This window comes from Mirounga leonina, unplaced genomic scaffold, assembly GCF_011800145.1.
Source record: "Mirounga leonina isolate KUSES-001 unplaced genomic scaffold, KU_Mleo_1.0 Mir_126, whole genome shotgun sequence".
Lineage (NCBI taxonomy): Eukaryota > Metazoa > Chordata > Mammalia > Carnivora > Phocidae > Mirounga > Mirounga leonina.
In genome coordinates, this window is record NW_023270314.1 from 15,047,089 (window position 1) to 15,068,138 (window position 21,050).

The 21,050-nt window shown below is 38.0% G+C and overlaps 1 protein-coding gene across 3 annotated transcripts in view; it reads right to left on the reverse strand.

Annotated features, from left to right (window-relative positions):
- Positions 1–21,050, reverse strand: part of MSRB3 (methionine sulfoxide reductase B3) — a 178,899-nt gene that overhangs the window by 74,662 nt on the left and 83,187 nt on the right. For all 3 annotated transcript variants that reach the window (XM_035002215.1, XM_035002217.1, XM_035002216.1), the window contains one exon: positions 9,804–9,832. In XM_035002215.1, coding sequence (XP_034858106.1) covers positions 9,804–9,832 — 29 coding nt within the window. The remainder of the gene's footprint in view (positions 1–9,803; positions 9,833–21,050) is intronic.

Here is a 21,050-nt window from a genome sequence, read left to right on the forward strand (position 1 = left end):
TCTAAATCTAGATCTATATATTGAGCTTCTTCTATATCTTAATTTTAGTATGCTGAAGTGGAATGTTAAACCATTAAAATTTTAATATGTGCTTCAATAGCTAAGAAATAATTAAACTGTAAATTTTAAGTTCTCAAGTTTCTGCACATGGTCTCCTGCTCCGAGAACTTAGAAACAGAGTCTTAGGTAAATGGACTTGTCGTATGTTTTCCAAGCCCAATGGCAAAGCTGTCTTTCCTAAGGATGGCTGGGTGGATGAATGGATGAAGGTAAAGCCAATGTATGTTAAGTTATATAAAGTCTCACTGACCAGGACCATCCCTATTTTGAGATAGATAATTCGTGTTAACTTAAATTCATAAAGCTAAATATTCAATTTGTCTATTTCCCTTTTTTCTTATTTTGTACTTAACAGAGCAACTTTCTGGTGATGATCTGACTCCCCATGTAGGTCTGCCTTTAGGGTGCTAATATGCTATAGTAAGGGAATTTCAGTCCCCATTTGAATGATTTATTTTGGCTAATTGATAGAGTTCTTATTGTGATTTTGAGTCACACAGCTTGACCATTTAAAAGAAAGAAGACACTGATCACACAGATGTAAGTGTATTCTGAGCCATGTGAAAATTGTATTTCTCATCATAAACAAATACACTGGCATTCTAGCTTAATCCATTAGTCTTGTGGGCTTATCAATTTGAGTCCATCCCTGAAAGATACTAAAACATCTAAGTTCCTGAGGTTGGAAGTTTAAGATCAGATACTAGAACACAGAAAATTCACTGAGGCAATTAATGCTATCTTTTGAGGCCTCTTGGGAAACTGCCAGCAACATATCAATGGCCTACTAAAAGCCACATTGAAGTCGTATATAAATCTGTACTATACTTTATATTTTCAAGACATGTTTATAATCATATTATTATTTTTAATTTGAGAAAAAATAAATTTTATAATTTATATTGTATAATAGTTGCTAAATATAGGAATTACAGAAAAATTAAAAGTTAATAATAGAAAAATTAAAACAAAACAAAAGTCACTCATTAAAAGAACTATCTCATGATCTAATAAAAGGGACACAGTCCCTGTAAGTTGGAGATCTGAAGTCCAATCCCCGATTGGCCATTCACTGGTTATGTGGCCTTAAATAAGTCACTTAACCTTTCTGTATCTCAGCTCCTTCCCTGGTAAAAAATATTCCTGTGTATCTTGCTGAGATTTGTGGCTCTCAAACTTGGTAAGATTTATTAAAGTACTATTTAATTGGTAAAGCATTAGACAAATATTTTCATCTTAATATATCCATTAATATTATATCCAAAGTTAGGTTACTAAATAATGTGATTATAAAGAAGGAACTGGATCCACTTTAGATATATAGTATTCCTTCTTTTTTAAAAAGATTATATTTATTTATTTGACAGAGAGAGACACAGCGAGAGAGGGAGCACAAGCAGGCGGAGTGGCAGAGGGAGAAGCAGGCTCCCCACCGAGCAGGGAGCCCGATGCGGGGCTCGATCCCAGGACCCCGGGATCATGACCTGAGCTGAAGGCAGGCACTTAATGACTGAGCCACCCAGGCGCCCAAATATATAATATTTCTAACTCTATAAATACTTCTACCAAATAATTGGGATAAGTACATAATGTTCTAATGTAGTAAATTTCATTACTGACTCTATTCTTCTCCCCTTCCTATCTCTACACCCTTTACCATGTGACTCAGCAGTTCTTCCCACTAGAGGGAAGAGAGAATACTTACACCTGGATGATCAGTGAGTAGGAAGGACAGAGTTCTTTCTCCTTCCTTAGCTTTCAGCTTGGGCATGTGACTTGCTTGGCCAATGGGATGCTAGCAGACCTGATGCAAACATAGGCTTGAAACGTGCTTGCACAGTGAGGTTTGCTCTATTCTCTGTTATCATCAGTGACAAGACTGTGGAGCCAATTTGGAACGAACCTGTGACCAACCTAGGCCAGCCAACTCCCAACCAATCCATAGACATGTGAGCACAAATACATTATTATTGTTTTAAGTCACTGCTTTTATTTTTTTTTTTTAAGATTTTATTTATTTATTTGACAGAGAGATAGAAGAGCACAAGCAGAGGGAATGGCAGAGGGAGAAGGAGAAGCAGGCTCTGCACTGAGCAGGGAGCCCGATGCGGGACTCGATCCCAGGACCCCGGGATCATGACCTGAGCCGAAAGCAGACACTTAACCACCTGAGCCACCCAGGCGCCCAAGTCACTGCTTTTTAAGGCGCCCTGTTACGAGGTGTTATTTTGCCAGTTGATAACTGGTAGGCTCAGTGATTATACAGAACACAGTATATAATATTTCTATGATCCTTCATTTAAAGGATCATCTTTGGGTTAGATATTATAATCCCTAACCATAAATCTTATCATTTATCCACCAATAATCCATAAGTACCAACTATTTGCCAGGAGGTATTCTAGGCACCAGGCTAATCAGGGTATGTGACTCTAGCCACCATAATAAACCATGGCAAAATCTCAGTGGCTTATTACAATAAAAGTTTATTTCCCTCTACATAAAGGCCAGTGAAGATGCTCTGGACTGAAGGGCTCTCCTGAGTGGATCTCTACCAAGTAGGACTCAGGGAGCCAGACTCCTTCCATACTGTGATGCCATCACGTTCAACATGTACCTCTGACATAATTTCAGAAGAGAGAGGTGGAGTATATTGGAAACCCAGAAATGGCACATACTCCACGGGGAGAATTAGTCATCTGTCCCCACACACGTGGAGAGAGATGGGAAATTGTCATCTCTGGCTGAGTAGCCACTCCAGCAACAACTCTACATTATGAAAGGGCAAAGTAAATCTTTGGTAGTTAGTTAAGTGTTTCTATCACAATTGGAAAAACAGAACAGACAAAGATTCCCAACCTCATGGAATTTTTGTTTATTGACTAATTATTTCATACCAGATACCAAGGTTATAAAGGTGAGTAAGACATGGTTCCTGCCTTCAAAAAACTCACAGATTTGGAGAGAAAGAAAAGATTCACACAAATAATTATAGCAGATCATAAATGCTATAATAAATCCATTTAAAGATCCAGTGTTTGCACAGAGAAAGGAATGATTAACTGCTGGGGAGGTGTCAAGGATGGCTAGATTTAATTGAAGGGGCAATGCTTGAGCTGAACCTTAAAAGATAATGTCTCAGAGCCTCTTTCCTAACAAAGCTATGGGATGGCGTTGAGGACAAAAAGGAAGGGGAAAGCACCGGTGTTTACAGGTGGTAAAACAATTTCTTTGCTTCATGTACAAATTTGGGATAATGTAAGTTTCCTTGGTATGTGTAAGTTTAGAGGAGCCTTCGTTTCCTTGGGCGCTGCTTTGGGATAATGTCCTCTATGGGAGGACAAGAGCAATGCATGACCCAAGCAAGATGGCTGGTGCCGGAAAACATAGAGGACCAGAAGCTGACAACACAGGGGTAGTGATATCTAAAGAGGTAGAATTCCCTCCTCTCAAAGTCCTTGTCAGATAAAATAAAAACTAAATAAATAATGATATAAATCATGACTCAGACTGATCTAATAACTATGTACCAAACCCTTTACATTTCAGAGAATATAGTTTTTTAATCACCCACAGAAGAGTTACAAAAATTAAACATATCTTAGGCCAAAAATTACACCTTTAATAAGTATTGGATAATAGACGTACTACTAAAAAATAGTAAGGCTACAGTCTTTGACCACCAAGCAATGAAACTGAAAATTACAAACAAAAATAGAAAGTGGAACATATGGAAATGTAAAACATTTTCCCAAGTAATCATTGTGTCCAAAAGAAAGCCCAAACTGCAACTATTTAAAATACAACGTAAAAAAAGCTAAAAAGCACTGGGTGTTATACGCAACTAATGAATCATTGAACACTACAACAAAAACTTATGATGTACTAAGCGCTGGCTAACTGAACATAATAAAAAAATTAAAAAATAAAAAAAGCTAAAGCTTTTTGAAGGAAATTCATAGCTTTAAATGCTCTAATTCTAAATAAGAAGAAAAGAAAAACAAAATTCAAGTATGTAACATAATGGTATACATGAAATCCAAGAAAACCAATAGAAAATTATTAGAAATAAGGAGTCTTCATCTAGATCCATCTGATCCCAAACCTCTGCACTTCGCTGCTATGCCTTGCTGCTTCCTGGTGTTTAGTTTATAAAAGGAGATGAAAGGCTCTGTCCCCTCTACTTGCTTCTACACAATTCAGTAAGATTGTTATAAAGAAGGCTGCCTGATTTTCAGGCCGAACTTGATTAGGATCCAGTAAAAGAATAAATTAAAAATTAAAAGTGAAGAAGAGAACAATATTTGCTAACATTTGTCATTGTTCTCCTGTAAGTTAATCTCTTTTAATGATAATCAAATGTGAAATGTCACTCCTTATTAGAAGCTAGAGAAAAACTACACACTAACCAGTAGCATTATTAGGCTGGTCTCTTAAAAGTCAAAGTGGAAACCAAAGTGATATGGTTCAAATAATGTAAAGAAAGGTAAATTTGTCAAAACCCAAAATATATTAGCTCATGTTTAAATGTCGCGAGTTCTTCAATTCACCATCTGGATCTAAATTTAACCTTATTAGCCCTTCTCAGCCAAATATGCAAAAAAATCCATGTGAATTTGTATAATGGCCCAACTAGCTATAAGATTTTAGGAGAGAATGAATTATATCCACCCTGTTCACAGCTTTCACCTCAGCGTCTAGGTACGGCATATAGTATGCCTGATAAACATAGGTTGAATGAATGAACAGATGAATAGACAACATTTTTCTTATTTCTACTAATGAATGATGCTCAGAGACAGATTTCAATACTCATCTAGAGATTTATATTCTATTTCCTTGCTCTTTGTTGTTACGAGCCCTTCAAAAAGAAGAAATTAAAAATGACAAAATTGATTTGAGGCAGCTGAAAAATATTGCCAACATAATCTCCACATTGGTAAGAGCTGAAAATGTTTCCTTTATTAACATTTCTTGAGAAAACCTTACTATGTTAGGCAGACTGTCTCATTTGTTCAAGCTTTCAAAACTCTAGTTCTACTATATTCAAATTCCTCATTTCCCTTCAACTTAGTGACCACCGTTAACAGTCCACTGTATTTTTCATTGCCCTTATGTTTTTGCCTCAAGCTTTAACTGATTATATTCTTTGATTTCCTTACCCCGGTGTAGAGGCCTTTTTATACAGATCTTAAAAGCGACTCTAGCTGCTTTTTGTTCCTCGGGTTTTTTGTTGGTTTTTTGTTTTTTTTTTTCCTTCAGGATAATTATATTCTGTTGTGCCTTTTATTATCGTGTCTTTTAGGATCTCCTAACCTTGTACATTCTTGGGCTTTATTTAATAGTGAGCTCCCTCCTCTACTCTCCACACTAAACCATGCTCATTAGGTTTCTTAATCCTCCATAATTTGCTTTCATGAAATCTTATACCTTTGAGTTGCTGTGTTCTATGAGCCCATTTCCTTAGTATAGCTATTCCAAGCAGCCCAGAATCAACAAGCACTAAACATAAGCTTATTCACTTTCTCAGCCAACATGACTCTACAGAAGAAAAAAAAAAAAATCTTTGTTTTGAATGTTTATGGACCATGAAACTATACCATTTTAACCTGACATTTCTTTTTCTCGTCCAAACATTGCCTGAGAAGGTTAAGACCATAGAATTGGACTCCAGGCAGTCCTTAACATATAGTTATTAACTTATAGGCTTCAGGTTCTTCTTGGTCAAAAAACTATTCTATGTTAATAGAACAGAAATAACACTATCCTGATGCCATGTAGTGACTGGTAAATTCCAACTACAGCTTTGCCTTATACCCAGTATTCAGGAGAAGAGGAAAACATCTTTTTTCAGTTATTCTGCAAGAGCTCTGCTCTTCCAAATGGGTTGTTTTTAAGACTGTGCACGTTCTTGAAATCTGACTGCACAGTCAACTCTGCTCTTCTCAGCGGTTCATCTTCTGCTTTCTCTTCCGTTCTACTCATCACTAGCACCTTTGCCAATGGACATGTACAGAAGGGCAAAGAGAGCAACATTTTGTTTTTGATTTAACTTCTTTGGGTTAAATTTAAAAACGAAAAAGAACGTAGTAGTGAATTGAAAGAGTTAATGACGTTTCCAGAGGTGCCTATAACTTATTCAAGCAAAGTTTACACTTCAACCCTGTGCATGTTAACTTGGGATCCTCCCCATCCAGATGATAGAAAGCAAAGACAGTAATTTCTTTATTTAATTGGTTCGCATCCACACACTGACCTCCAGGGCTCTGTTTACATAGCCTATCATGCAATATGCTCCACAGTTCCCTGCCTCTTTCAAGAGCATGTTTCTCCTGAGAGTTGATATATGGCTTTCATGTTTAATCACTACATTAAACTCAATGCTCTGCTTCTTCCAGCATCAACTAACTTCCCTTCTTGGGAGGTGGGGAGAAGAGCAGAGCTTCTTGCTACTTCTGAACATAAAAGGAAGTCTGTTTTACTCTATTAGTAAAATCACCAACTACACACGATTGCAGGCAAGCAACATTAGTACATCAACTGGGAAAAAGTATTAAAACGGAAACCTTAAAACTCCTTTAGAAAGAAGGTAGGTTGATTGCTCTCAATCAGCAAAGCCAAAAACTTGAGGTGATTGAGTTACAAATTAACAGAAACAGAGTTTAATCAGCATATACCTCAGGACACAGAGCACACAGCTAGATGGCAGCTAAAGTGTTAATCAAATTGATCTTGAGGACAGAACATTCCTGGGGTTCTTGGATCAGAATTAATTCAGTGCCACTACCTTCTGGTTGAAGGTTTTCTTAACCTTCACCCCAGATAAAACTTTCGATGTCCCTTTAACTGAATGGGGACATGGTAATGCCACGATCCTTTCCATAAGAATCTGTATGTGACTCAAATTTCTGAGACAAATGAAAACCTCAAAAAAAAAACCAGTTGATCTCTTTCACTAAGTCAAGGCAGTTATAATCTTCAGGCTTTAAAAATGACATGAAATGTATGTACTTTACTTTAAAATATTTCAAGCAAAAAAAGAAAAGTGGAACGAATATGGCAAACTATTAACAATTGTAAAATCTAGATGATGGATATGTGGGTGTTCATTATACTACACTCTATTTTTATATATAGTTGAACTATTTCATTATAAAATTTTTTGAAACTTAAAACACAAGCTGTTTGTGGATTTGCTTTTGTAGAAAAAAAGTTGATACAATTTTGATAAAAAAAAATAAATCACTCTCTAGGTTGATTGTTTGCGTATGTATTCAACGACTGACATTTTTCACCATGTGCTAACAATGAAAAATTTCCTTCCTTCCTCGTGAATCTCACTCCACAGTAAGAAATCCATTTACACAAATTGCAAATGTGCAGTAAGCTCTGCAGAAGCTGGGTTCCTTACTTGGGACGGAAGATATATATATATATATATGTAAATTTTTATTTTGAAATCCTTTCCTTTATGGCTAGTCATTAACCAAACTATTTATTTTTTAAGTGTTTTTTTTCTTAATAAGATTGGCATCTTCCTTCATTTAAAAATCTTACTTTGTCAGGAACACTGTTACAGCTGTATACAACATTAAGCAGAGCTAGTTTACTTTTTGTATTTGATGAACAATAGAAAATCTGAATCTATTAAAGTCATACATTTAATTGTTCCAATATGCCATCTTATTTCTAACCAAAATTTGCATGATAGAGCATGCCAAAGAACACAGTTCTAGCTTCCTTTGTCATGATTCCCTCATCCGATACTAAGCTAAAAGAGCTTATAAGAAAACATAATTACCTGTTTCTTAATTTGAAACCATCTGAATTCTTTCCACAACATATTTAATTTCAAAATTAAAAGAATAAATAAACTTTTAATCAGTATTCCCCGTAAGATTTTTCAGAGTACAGAACTTTGTAGTTTTCAAAGATATGCAGATGTTGTCCATCATAAACATTTTTTTTTTTTAATTAGGACTTGGAAAAAATAAGAATCAGGAGCAAAATCTTTGGTCACCAGAGTGAAAGATGTGTGCCTGTACAGATGTTATAACTATCACTACAAGAATTTAGCAGCACGCTTCAATTTGGATTTGAAAATTCAACATAAATTTTCTGACTTTGACAATAGCTGCCTAATATTTCAATTTTGTACACTATTTCCAGGTTTTACCTTCAAAATGAACCTGGTGGACTTTTTCATTTTTAAGAGCTACGTTCCAGATCCTTTACCCTAAAACCAGTTTCTGACCTGAAGTTTAGGGAATTAAATCAGATCATAACAAAGTAGGTTCTTAATAAATATTTGGTGACTTACTGGCAATGATATAAAAAGACACCCAACTTTTATGTAAAAATTCATATTCCATCAATTTTCTCCATTTATTTTTTATTCTACTTAAAGATTTTAATATTTAAAAAATGACAAAGACTTTTCACCTTATTTTGAGTCACCTCCTATGAATCAATAAAAAGTCAAATCATCGATATAATACCACCATGCCTTTAGTCTCCATTTAGTCAATATTGTAAACCAGAAATGTGTATCTTATGCTTTCACTGTCAGATGTGATTCAGAAACCCAAGAGCACACAGAATGGACAGATTTCTAGAATTATGATTATCAAATTAGGTGAAACTGTTAACTCAAATGTACAGACTTCATATTTAAAGAGTCTCACCAAGTTGGAGACATTCATAAAGGTATACAATGAAAGAAAGATGAAGCTTTTAAAGAAGAAAAGCACATTAGCTCCTTAACATCACGACAAAAAAGAAGATATATAGATATATATATAGTCCTTAGTTCCTTTGTGAACATAATAAACAAAAACTTTTTTTAAGTTAAAACATATTGGAACTCAAACCAGAGTAAGAATGTTACTTTTAAATTCAATAAATTATATGTTTCTTTGTTAAATTATTTTCTCCTGGAATTGAAAATCAATGTTTACTTACCTATTAACAGTTCACTAAAGGGCATAATTCCTTTGTATGAATATGAGACAATTTTTTGTGCTTTAATTATAAACACCATTAGACACTCTGGAGCACATAAATCTCAGCAAATGACATAAGGACACAGTCTAACCTAAGGATTATATGGCTACATTCATGCTTAATGAAAAGAAGACATCTAATGAGGTTGATATGCCACTGTTTCTGAAAATGTAAATTCTGTCTTGATAGATACAAAATAATGGCTTAAGGTGACCTTAGTTTTCCATTACACCCCCAAATAAACAAATTTTTAAAAAACTAACGAATCATAGACAAATTTATACTTCTATTGGCTAAAACTCTTTATAGTTTTTTGGATTAGTGCTCCCTTCAGCAGCACATAAACTATAGTTTGCAGGATTAAATGTATTTATTACCCACATTTGATGACAAGTCACTTGCACATAATCTTCAAATTATTCAGGATGCTTTATCTACTTAGAGGATAATATTCTATTTTGAGCAATAAGTATGTACAACCCTTACTTCTGCATTTAAAACGAAACTCTGCAGATATAGGGCATTTAACGCTTATTACAGAACTCTCAAGAATCCCAAAGTGAACATCTCAAGTTATGATTCCAAGCAGCCAATAGCCCTGCTTTGAGGTGGGGTTCATGTTTTGAAAAGAGGCTGCCTAGTCTGTTTAAAATCAAAAAGGTTCTTGATCTGATGAGTTATTCCTCAGAGAATAATGTAAATAAAATATACTCAGAATAACATTACTAATGTAAACATACCTGAACCGGAGTCAAACTTGCTTTCGGACCTGAAAAGAGAAAGAAATTTTTTACAATATAAAAATTGCTTATTAAAGAGCAACTATTACTCTGTGGGAGGGGATACAATGGTTATAGATTTCAGTACATTGGTCAACAAGGAAAATCACTTTTTTAAATGTAAACACAAATCTATTTTAACTATTTTAGATGTATGCATTATCCTAGGTCCCCGAAACATGCATATTATCTGTAGGGATAGCACAGTAGGAAAAAGATAGTGACTTTTTAACTTGTTTTGAGAGAAGGGGGATAAATTATGGACCAAAAAAAAGGCAGATTAACTTGTTTCCGTAATATAATAAAGCAATAAAAAGCTCAAATTTAAATTTATCCTCTTCACTTATTATTAAAGGTTTTCAATTATTCAACACCAAGTAATTTTTCACTAAGTTCTTCACCAAGTGAATGAACCTGGTAGCCCCATACATTTAATAAGAAAGAGGAAAAAAGAATCTGAGCCCTTGTGGGAACGTTACGTTTCAGATATAGGTTAATACTGGTTGTGAATTCAGAAGCCTTTGAAGCTCTCAGTTCGGCTGTGGGAAAACTTCTGTTGGGTAATTACTCTCAAGATGCTGCTCTGTGCTGTCAAGCAGAATTAACCCTATGACTAGGCCTATCTACACAAGCTACTACAAGGCAGCATTGTCTATACCTAGCTCTCAAACCAATTAGTGGGCATGCTCCAGTCGGATTTATATCACACATTAACAATCAATAGTATATATGTTCACAGCTGCCACAGCGAGATACAAGAACCCACCAGCAGGAGTCCTGTTAAGGGATGTTACGTTGACAGAGAAGACTTTTTTTTTTTTTCCTGGGGAAATGCAGTTAACTAAGTGGGAAAGGAGATTTCTTTGAAATTCTGCCAGGGTACCAAAGCACTTTTGGAAGCAGTGGCTTTCTTTACCTAAATTAGTTTCAAGAGAAGTCATCAAAGGCGAGAGGGGAAAAGGAGAAGCAAGAAGCAGCTTCCTTTGTCACGAAGACCCATTTTCTCAAGTATTCTCAAGTAAAGTTTCACCTGATGCTTAAACTAAGTCAATAACTGTAAAAAAAAAAAAAAAAAAAAAAAGGTATTATGACGACCATGGTCATCAATAACCAGCACTGCAAGCCAGGTGCACATTTTTCCCAAGCCCTGGCTAACCACAGTGTCCTCTCAATCCTTCTCTGACCCATCCCTGACTACCATTTCAGGTGCACACCATTTTTGCTTTTTGTCCTCTCTTCTGTTCTGGAAAGCCCTGCCGCAGGCCCTCTTCTTTGTTTCCCCGAGCCCCAGTCTAAAGGACACTTGCCCCATGCCCTGCTGGTTTCCTTGCCTATCTTCCCCACTGGTCACAAGCACGGACACAGTGCTTGAACACAACTGTCTGTTCAGGGGATCTTCTGCTTCCACACACAGTCTCCTCACCTGCATAAGAGGTGTTCTTCCTTTTGTCGAAGATTCCCTCCACTTCTACGCTAAAAGGCATTCTCTCATCCAGCCTGAAACCAGACTGTGTGAATGACTCCTCTATGCTGTATCTTCAATCCCCAGCTTTCTGCAGGTCCCTCCTCCCTTCTGCAGAGAAGTGCTCGGGGATGAGATGAATGCCCTCCTTCAAATTGGTGCCCTACTTTCCTGCGCTTACAATCAAGTATATGGAACGGAGAAACTCTACCGTATGTCTTCTTCTCCTCACCTCCCAATATATTCACTCTTAGAGCCACTACAATGTGTCCTTGCTAAAGTCTATCACTGGCTTCCTATCGCTAAACCCAAAAGCCCTGTTACAGTCCCAACTTTACTAAACCTCTCTCCAACGAACAAGCAATACTACCTGAAGGTTGTCCTGGGGCTTCAAATGGTATACGTACGAGGCTGAATTCAATTTCTTTTCCCTCAAATATAACTCCCTGCAATATAGCATTGAAATTGGATATCATGACATTGTTCCAGTTTTCTTCTGCACCCCCAATATCAAATTAGTCACCAAGACCTATTGATTCTACTGCCTTCCCCCCTCTCTGTTCTCACTCTTACCATCTTCGGGCCTATCTTTTGCTCAGAATCTCATAACCACTATCCCACCCTCCCTTCCAATCTATTATCCCATCAGCTGCCAGAAGTTTCCAAAACACTAATCTGATCACATCACCACCACCTCAAAAACTAGAGCAGAGCTTTCCAAACTTGGGTCACAAATTGACCCAATAATGGATTATAAAATTCATTTAGTGGATTACAACTAGTATTTTTTAAAAACTGAAATAGGGGCACCTGGGTGGCTCAGTCATTAAGCGTCTGCCTTCGTCTCAGGCCCTGATCCCAGAGTCCTGGGATCGAGTGCCGCATCGGGCTCCCTGCTCCGCGGGAAGCCTGCTTCTCCCTCTCCCTCCGCCTGCCGCTCTGCCTACTTGTTCTCTCTCTCTCTCTGTCAAATAAATAAATAAGATCGTTAAAAATAAATAAATAATAAGTAAATCAATAATAAACTGAAATAGAATAGAAAAGAAGACAAATGCGCTTCACATAGTGAGAGGATGTGCAATTCTGTGCAACTTTTAGTTACACGTATGTGCATTTGTGTGTGTGCATGATCGCACATGTGTGTTGTGCATTACCACCCTTACAAGTGAGCAAAAAAACCTCTGCTCTGGCCTTCCTCTGGCTGTGTCCTCCTCCCCACCAGGTAAGGAGTCCCTCCTATCTGAAGCTCCAAGTACCAGGGTCCCCAGCATTCTCCACCCAAATGGCCCTGAGCTGGCTTCCTCAGCCTAGGGACTAAAGCCCTTTCTTTAAGTCAGGTTGTGCGACTAGTGTGTGTGTACCTCCAGCCCAAGGGGTGGTCAAAAGCTGTTGCTGGAAGGAGGGAGACTGGACCTGAGGACAGAAGGATGGGTGAGCAAAGAGGACAGAGGAACATGCTTTCCCTACTCTTGCACATTTCTGCTCAGAGAATTCTTAATTCAAACCCTTCCGCGAGAGTAGGAAGCTGGAGCACCACGGGGCCAGAGGCTGCCCCTTAGACCAGACTGGCACAGTCTAGATGGCCCTTGGAACTCAGGTGCCTGGCTGGTACGTATAGGAAAGGGGCAATGATAGGACAGATAGAAGAGCTCCTCCCCCCGGCCATGAGAAGAAAACAAAGGACAGATGCCACAGGCATCAGAAGAGACGGCTGAGGGAACCTTTTCCTCCTCTCCTCTACTTGGCCTGGTTGCCATCGTCCCTGAGTTTCCCCAGGATGAATGACAGTCTTTTCGTGGAAGTCTAAATTAACTTTAAATTTGCACTCTTCTCAGTTATTTGGTATCAGTGGTTTCACACACAATTTTCACTGTTTTTGTTATAAGGTACATTTGTCAAGGTAGATTGGTATATCCTTTTGTAATAGTTTATTGCCTTGACTTATAACTTCTTAAATAATTAGCTATCTTGTATCCCCATTTGTCCTCTTGCCCAGGCCCCGCAAGTGATAGGACCAGGCCTCGTAATAAATCATCATGTAAAAAGGTATGTCTTACTATGGGTCACAGACAAAAAAGTTTCAAAGCTACTGATTGAGGGATATCAAGTTCACACTCCTCTGCATGGTGTCTGAGGGGCTCTGGTCCCAGGTCTCCCACTCCAACTCTAACCCACACTGTATCCCTCACTCTCACCAAATGAAACTGTTGCCATATTATTAGCCTGCATCCAGTGCCCTCAGCCTCCGATACCCTCCCCCCAGCTCATCACTGACAAGCTCTTATTCAACTAGGAAGACTCACCTCAATTCCATCAACACTCTGCCTGCCCCACCTTGCCTCCCAGAGCTCCTTGCTTGCCCCTCAGTTACTGCACGGTGTGGGGCCTGGCACAGAGACCCCCACACTGTGTGTCAGAGACACTAAGCTCAGAGAGATGCAGGCTGGGTCTGGTCCATCTTCATATTCCCAGCACTTACTGCAGCATGCGGCATTTAAGAGTTATTAAAAACATGTAGTAGGAATTAACACATGAACAAATGAATCTGGAGGTTAACAGAAGGCTAAAAAAAAATAGGTACAGTGGCCAAAAACTCAATAAAATGCCTCTTTCTGAGATGTGAAAAATTGTATCAAAAAACTCTCGTTCCTCAGGCCATCTTATCTTCTCCAGAGATAGCTAGTCAATATGTAAAATACACGCATAAAGTTCAGAGAAAACGTCTTCACAAACTAATTAATGACATCAGGTAACAGCTGAAAAACAAGAATGTTTTTATAATTCTCAGACACAGTCCTGAACCTTCAAAAAACACACAACTACTCTATTAATAATTAAGACTTAATAGTAGGGTTAATACTATCACTTTGGGGGTTAAGGAAAGTTGGTCCTGTGGTAGAAGTTAATTCAGATTTCTCAGATCTTACACACACACATACACACACAAGACACAAAGCATGTCTCTATTGTACTATGGACTATGATCATCTCTACTTCTAAATCCTCTTTTAAAAAGTAAGTAAAGTATAGATAGGAACAAACAAATGGCAAGTGTGAAAAAAAATTCACACATAATACAGATTATACTAGAAAGGCAAAAAGGGATGTTCCTTCATTCATTCCAAACCATGTATGATGTGCTTATTTTCAGTAGTATATTAAGCTAGATGGCAGGAATATAAAAATGAATGAAGCCAGGTTATGTGGAGTATAAGATGCATAAATAGAATTGTGTCTGCACAGACATTCATTTAACCCTTTGATTACATACTCACATCTAAGCTTAAAGCTACACAACTCGTTCCTTTGGCAATTGCCAAAAGATGGCGAATATAGCACACACCGCTACGGTCTTCCAATATCCATTCTCCACTTTTTTATTTTAGAAATAGGCTCTCTGAGTTTTCGATAGGCACATGGGCTGCCTGCCTAAGACAATTTTTCCGCAATATTTCCTACCTCTCTTGTAGCTAGTTGTGACCATGTAACTAAGTTCTTGCCAAAAGGATGCAAGCAGAAGTGACGTGCATAGCATCTGCGTCATGCCCTTCCACGGAGCTGCATCCCTCTCTTCTTCCCACTGGCTGGAATGTAGATGTGATTCCAGGAGCTGAAGCAGACATTCTTAGATCATGAGAGAGAAGCTGATCTCAGAGTATCAGCCTTTCACCAGCCCTTGTGCTGAAGGTACATACACGATAGTCGCACCATTACCAATCTTATTACTGTATTTAAGCCACTATTGTTTTGGAGCACTTGTAACAATAATACCACACTAAAAAAAGGCCTAAACTAAAACTCCAAATTTCTCAACCTGAATAGTTTCTATGAATTTGTAGTTGCGAGGAGAATTTAAGTATCACTACTATTTTTTTCAATCATTAAAGTATATAATGCATGCATTCTTTTGGTAACAGAACTGTAGATTTTCAAAAGAGGGTGGTTTTAGTCTTTGGATAGAGTTCTATAGCCCTGTTTTATAGTTTATAAAAACTACTATTCTCTATTTATAGGAAATAACCCAGGGTCCAGGAAAGTTCTGTGTATTGAAGTCAAAAGTTTTTATTTATTTTATTATTTTAAAAAATTGTATTGTCTCCTTTGTGGAACCCTCAAAGTGTCAGAGAAACTGCTTTTTGCTTGATGTTCAACTGAATTAAAAACTTTTTAATGAGAACCATGTAAGTGTGAGCTACATGGAGTTGATGGAGTCAGTGTGCCAAAAGGTTTTAGGTAACCTGTGGAAGGGTGAGGGTGCCATTCTTAGTGTTTTTAATTGATGTCAATCTAAGATTCTAGCCGCAGAAATTATTAGAGGGAAGAAGAAGGAGTAACAGACTGATTTCTGCCTATAAGGTTTATATATGACAACTCCATACCCAGGATTTTCTAGAAAAGTCCAGGTCAAATAACCTCTTCTGTTGTCCCCTTAAAGCAAAGAAAATCTTCAGAAGTCTCAGTATTTCAGGAACCTACTTACAAGCCTAAGAATTTCTTCTTACTCTAAAGGTAACCCACAGGCCTTCATCAAACCAGAGGCTAGTAATAATAGTGGTGAGTATCTGTGTGCCTTCTCCTGGCTCCATAAATACAACATGCTTCCTCTGCTTGGAAAGCGCCACACACCCCCACCTCATTCTAGTATCCCTTAACCCCTTTGCCTACTTAACTTCTAAAACTCTCTCCATGTATTAGCTTCATCATCAGTGCATTAAAAAGGAGTGGCCAGGGGCACCTGGGTGGCTCAGTTGGTTAAGCGACTGTCTTCAGCTCAGGTCATGATCCTGGAGTCCCAGGAGTCCCGAGATCGAGTCCCGCATCGGGCTCCCTGCTCAGCGGGGAGTCTGCTTCTCCCTCTGACCCTTCCCCCTCTCATGTGCTCTCTCTCTCTCTCATTCTCACTCTCTCAAATAAATAAATAAAATCTTAAAAAATAAAATAAAATAAAATAAAAAGGAGTGGCCAGATGACCTTAAATCAAATCCCTTGAGTTTATACTCATAGAGCACCAGTTGCTCCTCCTTCGCACTCGTCAGACTTGTAATCCTACATCTGTTCATGTGGTTATTTGACCATACTAAAAGAGTTCAACAATTGTGGCAGACACTGTTGGTTGCCCATCTAACAGCCAGTCTTCCTTTTCCCCGAAGACAGAATTCCAGCTCTGGAAGGGTGCTCATGTGTCCCCCCACCAGGAATGAATCATTACCAGGCCCCACCAGCTGTGGCAGTCCCCCTGTCCTTCGTCAGTGGCTGGTTCCCGGACAGGCAGGTAACCTGGTTCCGAGCAGTGAGCGGTACCGGGAGGTCTGCTGGGACACTTCTTGGAAAGGTTTTTCTCCATGAAAAGGACAGGGGTGACTTAGGGAGAAGGCCCTTTTCCTACTTTCTCTCTCTCTCCCTGTTTCCTGCCTTTGAGGTTATTATTCAAGGATATGACCCTTAGAACGGCTACAGCAATCTTGTAACATTGAAGGGAATACCGTTCCAGTTCCAGAACGGCCTTTCTCTAGAGCTCCTGTTGAGGTAGTCAAATCTGTCAAGCCACTTTTACTGGGGTATTTCTGTTACTTTTAACCCAAAATATTCTGATATTATAACCAAAGCAGTACTAGGTTATGAGGTATCTACTTATATTGTGTTTAAAATTCAGGCCTCTGTGTTATATTTTGATGATAATGATGCTATAAATACAAAAGACAGAAAAATACACAGGGAAAAAAATAAATTTAAACGTTGAAAGACACATCAACTACCACAACTAAAAACTGAGAAAAGTGTACAAATAAAAGGTGTCCATTAACTGCATGCTCAATTAAAAAAAAAAAAAAAAAAAAAATTCCTGGCAAAAATAAATCAAACAACCCATAAATTTAGAAATCAAAATAGCCCAAGAGCAGCAAACCTGAGGAACCTTGCTTGAAGATGCCCCACATGAGCCCGGTATTGTTTGGTTTTTGTGTTTTCCTTGTAACCAGGCCGTGTCCCTGTCACTGGGATCCCTGCCACCCTGATATGTTTGTGGGAGACTTTATGTAGCAGAGTGGTAGAGTCTATGAATCACTTAATATTGAGGAGATAGTCGTGGAAAAGCCAGCCAGTGGAGACAGACAGACCAGAGCCCGGCTCAGGTCTACCACTTGCTACCCTATGTGACTTTGGAGAAGGTAATTACCACTCTAAGTCTTGGTTTCGCTCTTTATAGGATGGAAGGAATATACTTGCCTTTTATAATTTCTGTGTATAATACTATGAAGTTCCTAGGTCAGGCTCTGGCATGTATTATAAGTTGAGTAAACGGTAGGTTTTTATCTAAGCAAAGATACTAACTAAAGTTGACCTAGTAGGCTACAAGTACAACTCGCAATATTTTGGCTAAATATATATACATATATATAAACAGAATGTATTACTCTGCTTGTGATCTTAGTTGGGGTATGATTTTAATATGAGTGCCAAAATGATGTAGCAAACAATAAGAGAATAGCAATAAAAATAACTGAAGAAACTGGAAATATATGAGAAGGCTAATGCAAAATAATATAAATGATCTGTTTACACAACATAGAGAAGAAATCTTATTTGTCCTTAAAACACAAATGAAACATTCTCTTATTAAAATAGTTGCACAATTCGGAGTGCCTGGGTGGCTCAGTCAGTTAAGTGTCTGCCTTCGGCTCAGGTTATGATCTCAGGGTCCCGGGATCGAGTCCCGCATTGGGCTCCCTGCTCAGTGGGTAGCCTGCTTCTCCCTCATCCTTTCCCTCTGTGTTCTCCCCCTCTCTCAACTAAATAAGTAAGATCTTCAAAAAATATAAAATAAAAAAACAAAATAGTTGCACAATGCACTCAACAGCATATAGCAGTAAGAATCAAGAGACCTGGAATCAAGTTCAGAAACCAGGACAAGTCATTTAACTTGTGAGCCCCATTTTCCTCATTAGTAAAATGAAGCATTTGAAATAAATCAGTGTTGCTCCACAGAAACTATTCCATGGAGAGGTAAGCTGTCTAAATTTTTCTGTAGTTCCCAAGAATAAAGAAAAGGAGAAGGGAAAAGGACAGAACAGAGGAAAAGTGAGTGTGAGGTGATAAAAATTTGCATCTGTACAACTCAAACCTATAGACGAGTAAGACTGAAAAAACAGACAATTCTTAAGGCCATTTTTGGCTCCCAGGTTCCATAATTGTTCCCGAGGCCAGATCGATAACTGCCTTCTTAAAATTCCAGTATCATTTCCCGTCTGTATAATTTACAGCACTTAATCATATGTTTCCTTTAAAATAATTTAATTGTGTCTTGTGTATATTTATATCTCGAGGGAGAATAAAACCTCTAAACTAAAGATACTTTAGCTGTTGAAAATAAATTCAAAGCACTAAAGAAACAGTGTTAATAGAGGACACCTTCTTCATATTATAAGTGGAAATGTGTCCTCCCAAAATTTCTTGTTTTGAAGTTCTGACCCCTAGTACTGTGACTGTATTTGAAAATAGGGTTTTTAAAGAGGTAATTAAGTTAAAATGAAGTCATTCAAGTGGACCCTAATCCGACGTGACTGGTGTCCTTATGAGAAAAGGAAATCAGGACATAGACGCACCAGGAAGGAAGACCACGTGAAGACACGGAGAGAAGACAGTCACCCACAAGCTAAGAAGAGAGACCTCAGAAGAAACCAACCCTGCTGACATCTTGATCTGGGACTTCCAGGCTCCAGAGCTGTGACACAGTACATTTCTGTTGTTTAAGCCTCCCAGTTTGTGGCACTTTGTTATGGAAGCCCTCGCAAACCACCACACTTCATTTCTTCTTCAGCCAGATATTTAGCAAACGCAAACCTCCAATAAAAGCCAGAAACCCAGAAATTAGCTGGAAATAAAAATGTCTACAGCTCTTATACACTACACCCATTTTAGGTACAATATAGTTTTGATTTCTCTATTCTCCCTCATTATTTTTAACCAGATTCGGCCAAAGTGCTTTACCTGCATCTTGACCACAGGGCAGCTGTTCCTGCAAATTGCCAGAGACCACCAGTAGGCACACAGAAGGCTCTGATCAATGGGCTCTCTGTCTCGTCATACTGCTGCAGGAGAATGTTTCCAGTGGTTTTGCCTGGTTCTTTAACATTGGCGTTGTGTACATAGTTGGCATGTGCTCTCTGGGGGATGAGGCAGACTTGGGAGGTGGTAAAATTTATTGCCCTACATCAGTTTTACACATAATATTTGTTTTCTTATTTTCCCTGGAAACTTTCATTTCTACTCTAGGTTGTAATCAGAAGTAGAACAATACAAGTTGTGCCTAGCAGCTTAGCGCTACACACAATAAATGGCAGGTCCTAAAATTTTAAGGAACCAACAAAAGAAACTCAAACAAGGGCAATCCAGAGTTGATGAGTATAGAGGCAGACTCCACACACCTCAGTAGCCTCTGAAATGTCAATGCGAGATGGAAAGGTAAAAGAATATCACCCTCCACACTTTACAGAACCCTAAGTACCTCATTAGGGCCTCACTGCACCATTGTTTTGTAACACAGTTTAATAACTATGTTAAGTATAACATGTAATATTAATAATGATAGCTACAAGTCATGAAATTAAACATTTAATTATGCTACTTAGTAAGACACAGAAGTATATTATTTAGACAGGATTTTATTTTTTAAATCATTAGTCAATAATTTTAGGGTTAAAATACATGTTAGAAATAATGCAATATATGTTAAGGGAAAAAAAGAAGAAGAAGAAGGTAACGGGAGGGGAAGAATGAAGCGGGGGAAATCGGAGGGGTAGACAAACCATGAGAGATGATGGACTCTGAAAAACAAACAGGGTTCTAGAGGGGAGGGGGGCGGGAGGATGGGTTAGCCTGGTGGTGGGTATTGAGGAGGGCACGTTCTGCATGGAGCACTGGGTGTTATGCACAAACAATGAATCATGGAACACTTCATCTAGAACTAATGATGTAATGTATGGGGATTAACATAAGAATAAAAAAAAATACATGTTTGAGTTGTCTAGAGAATATGTTTATACAAAGCTCTTCATTTCCTAGATATCACTATACACAAACAGAAGAAGCAACGCAAAATTAGGAAGAGAAAAGCATAAATTAAGAATAAAGAGACCATGGAGAAAAGATCTAATTGTCAGTGTTAAGTGTGTGTACTCCTATTTCTACAAAGCACTAAAAAAGTGATTTAGATCTTTAAAAATCAGTTGTGTTTTTCATTTGCAAGGCAAAGATAATATCTGCTCCTCTACATAGTTATTTTTTTTTAAGATTTATTTATTTATTTGAGAGAGAGAAGAAAGCACGAGAGCACTTGAGGGGAGGGGAGGGACAGAAGGAGAGAGAGAATCTCAAGCAGACTCCCCGCTGAGCCAGAACCCCACACAGGGCTCAATCTCACAACCCTGAGATCATGACCTGAGCTGAAACCAAGAGCTGGACTCAATCAACTGAGCTACCCAGGCATCCCTAGATCTCAACTTTAAAAGCCTTTATAAGGAGTTGTGATTTTCAAAGATAAATCATCACAGTTTTTAAAAAGCAAATTATAATCTGACTTAAATTATTTAAATTCTCATTCTGCCATGTGAAAAATGAACTACAATGGAATGACAACCAAAACAGAGAGCCCATCTGGCACCCCGATCTTGGTTTTTTTGTTTGCTTGTTTGTTAGACTTTATTTATTTATTTATTTATTTATTTATTTATTTATTTATTTATTTATTT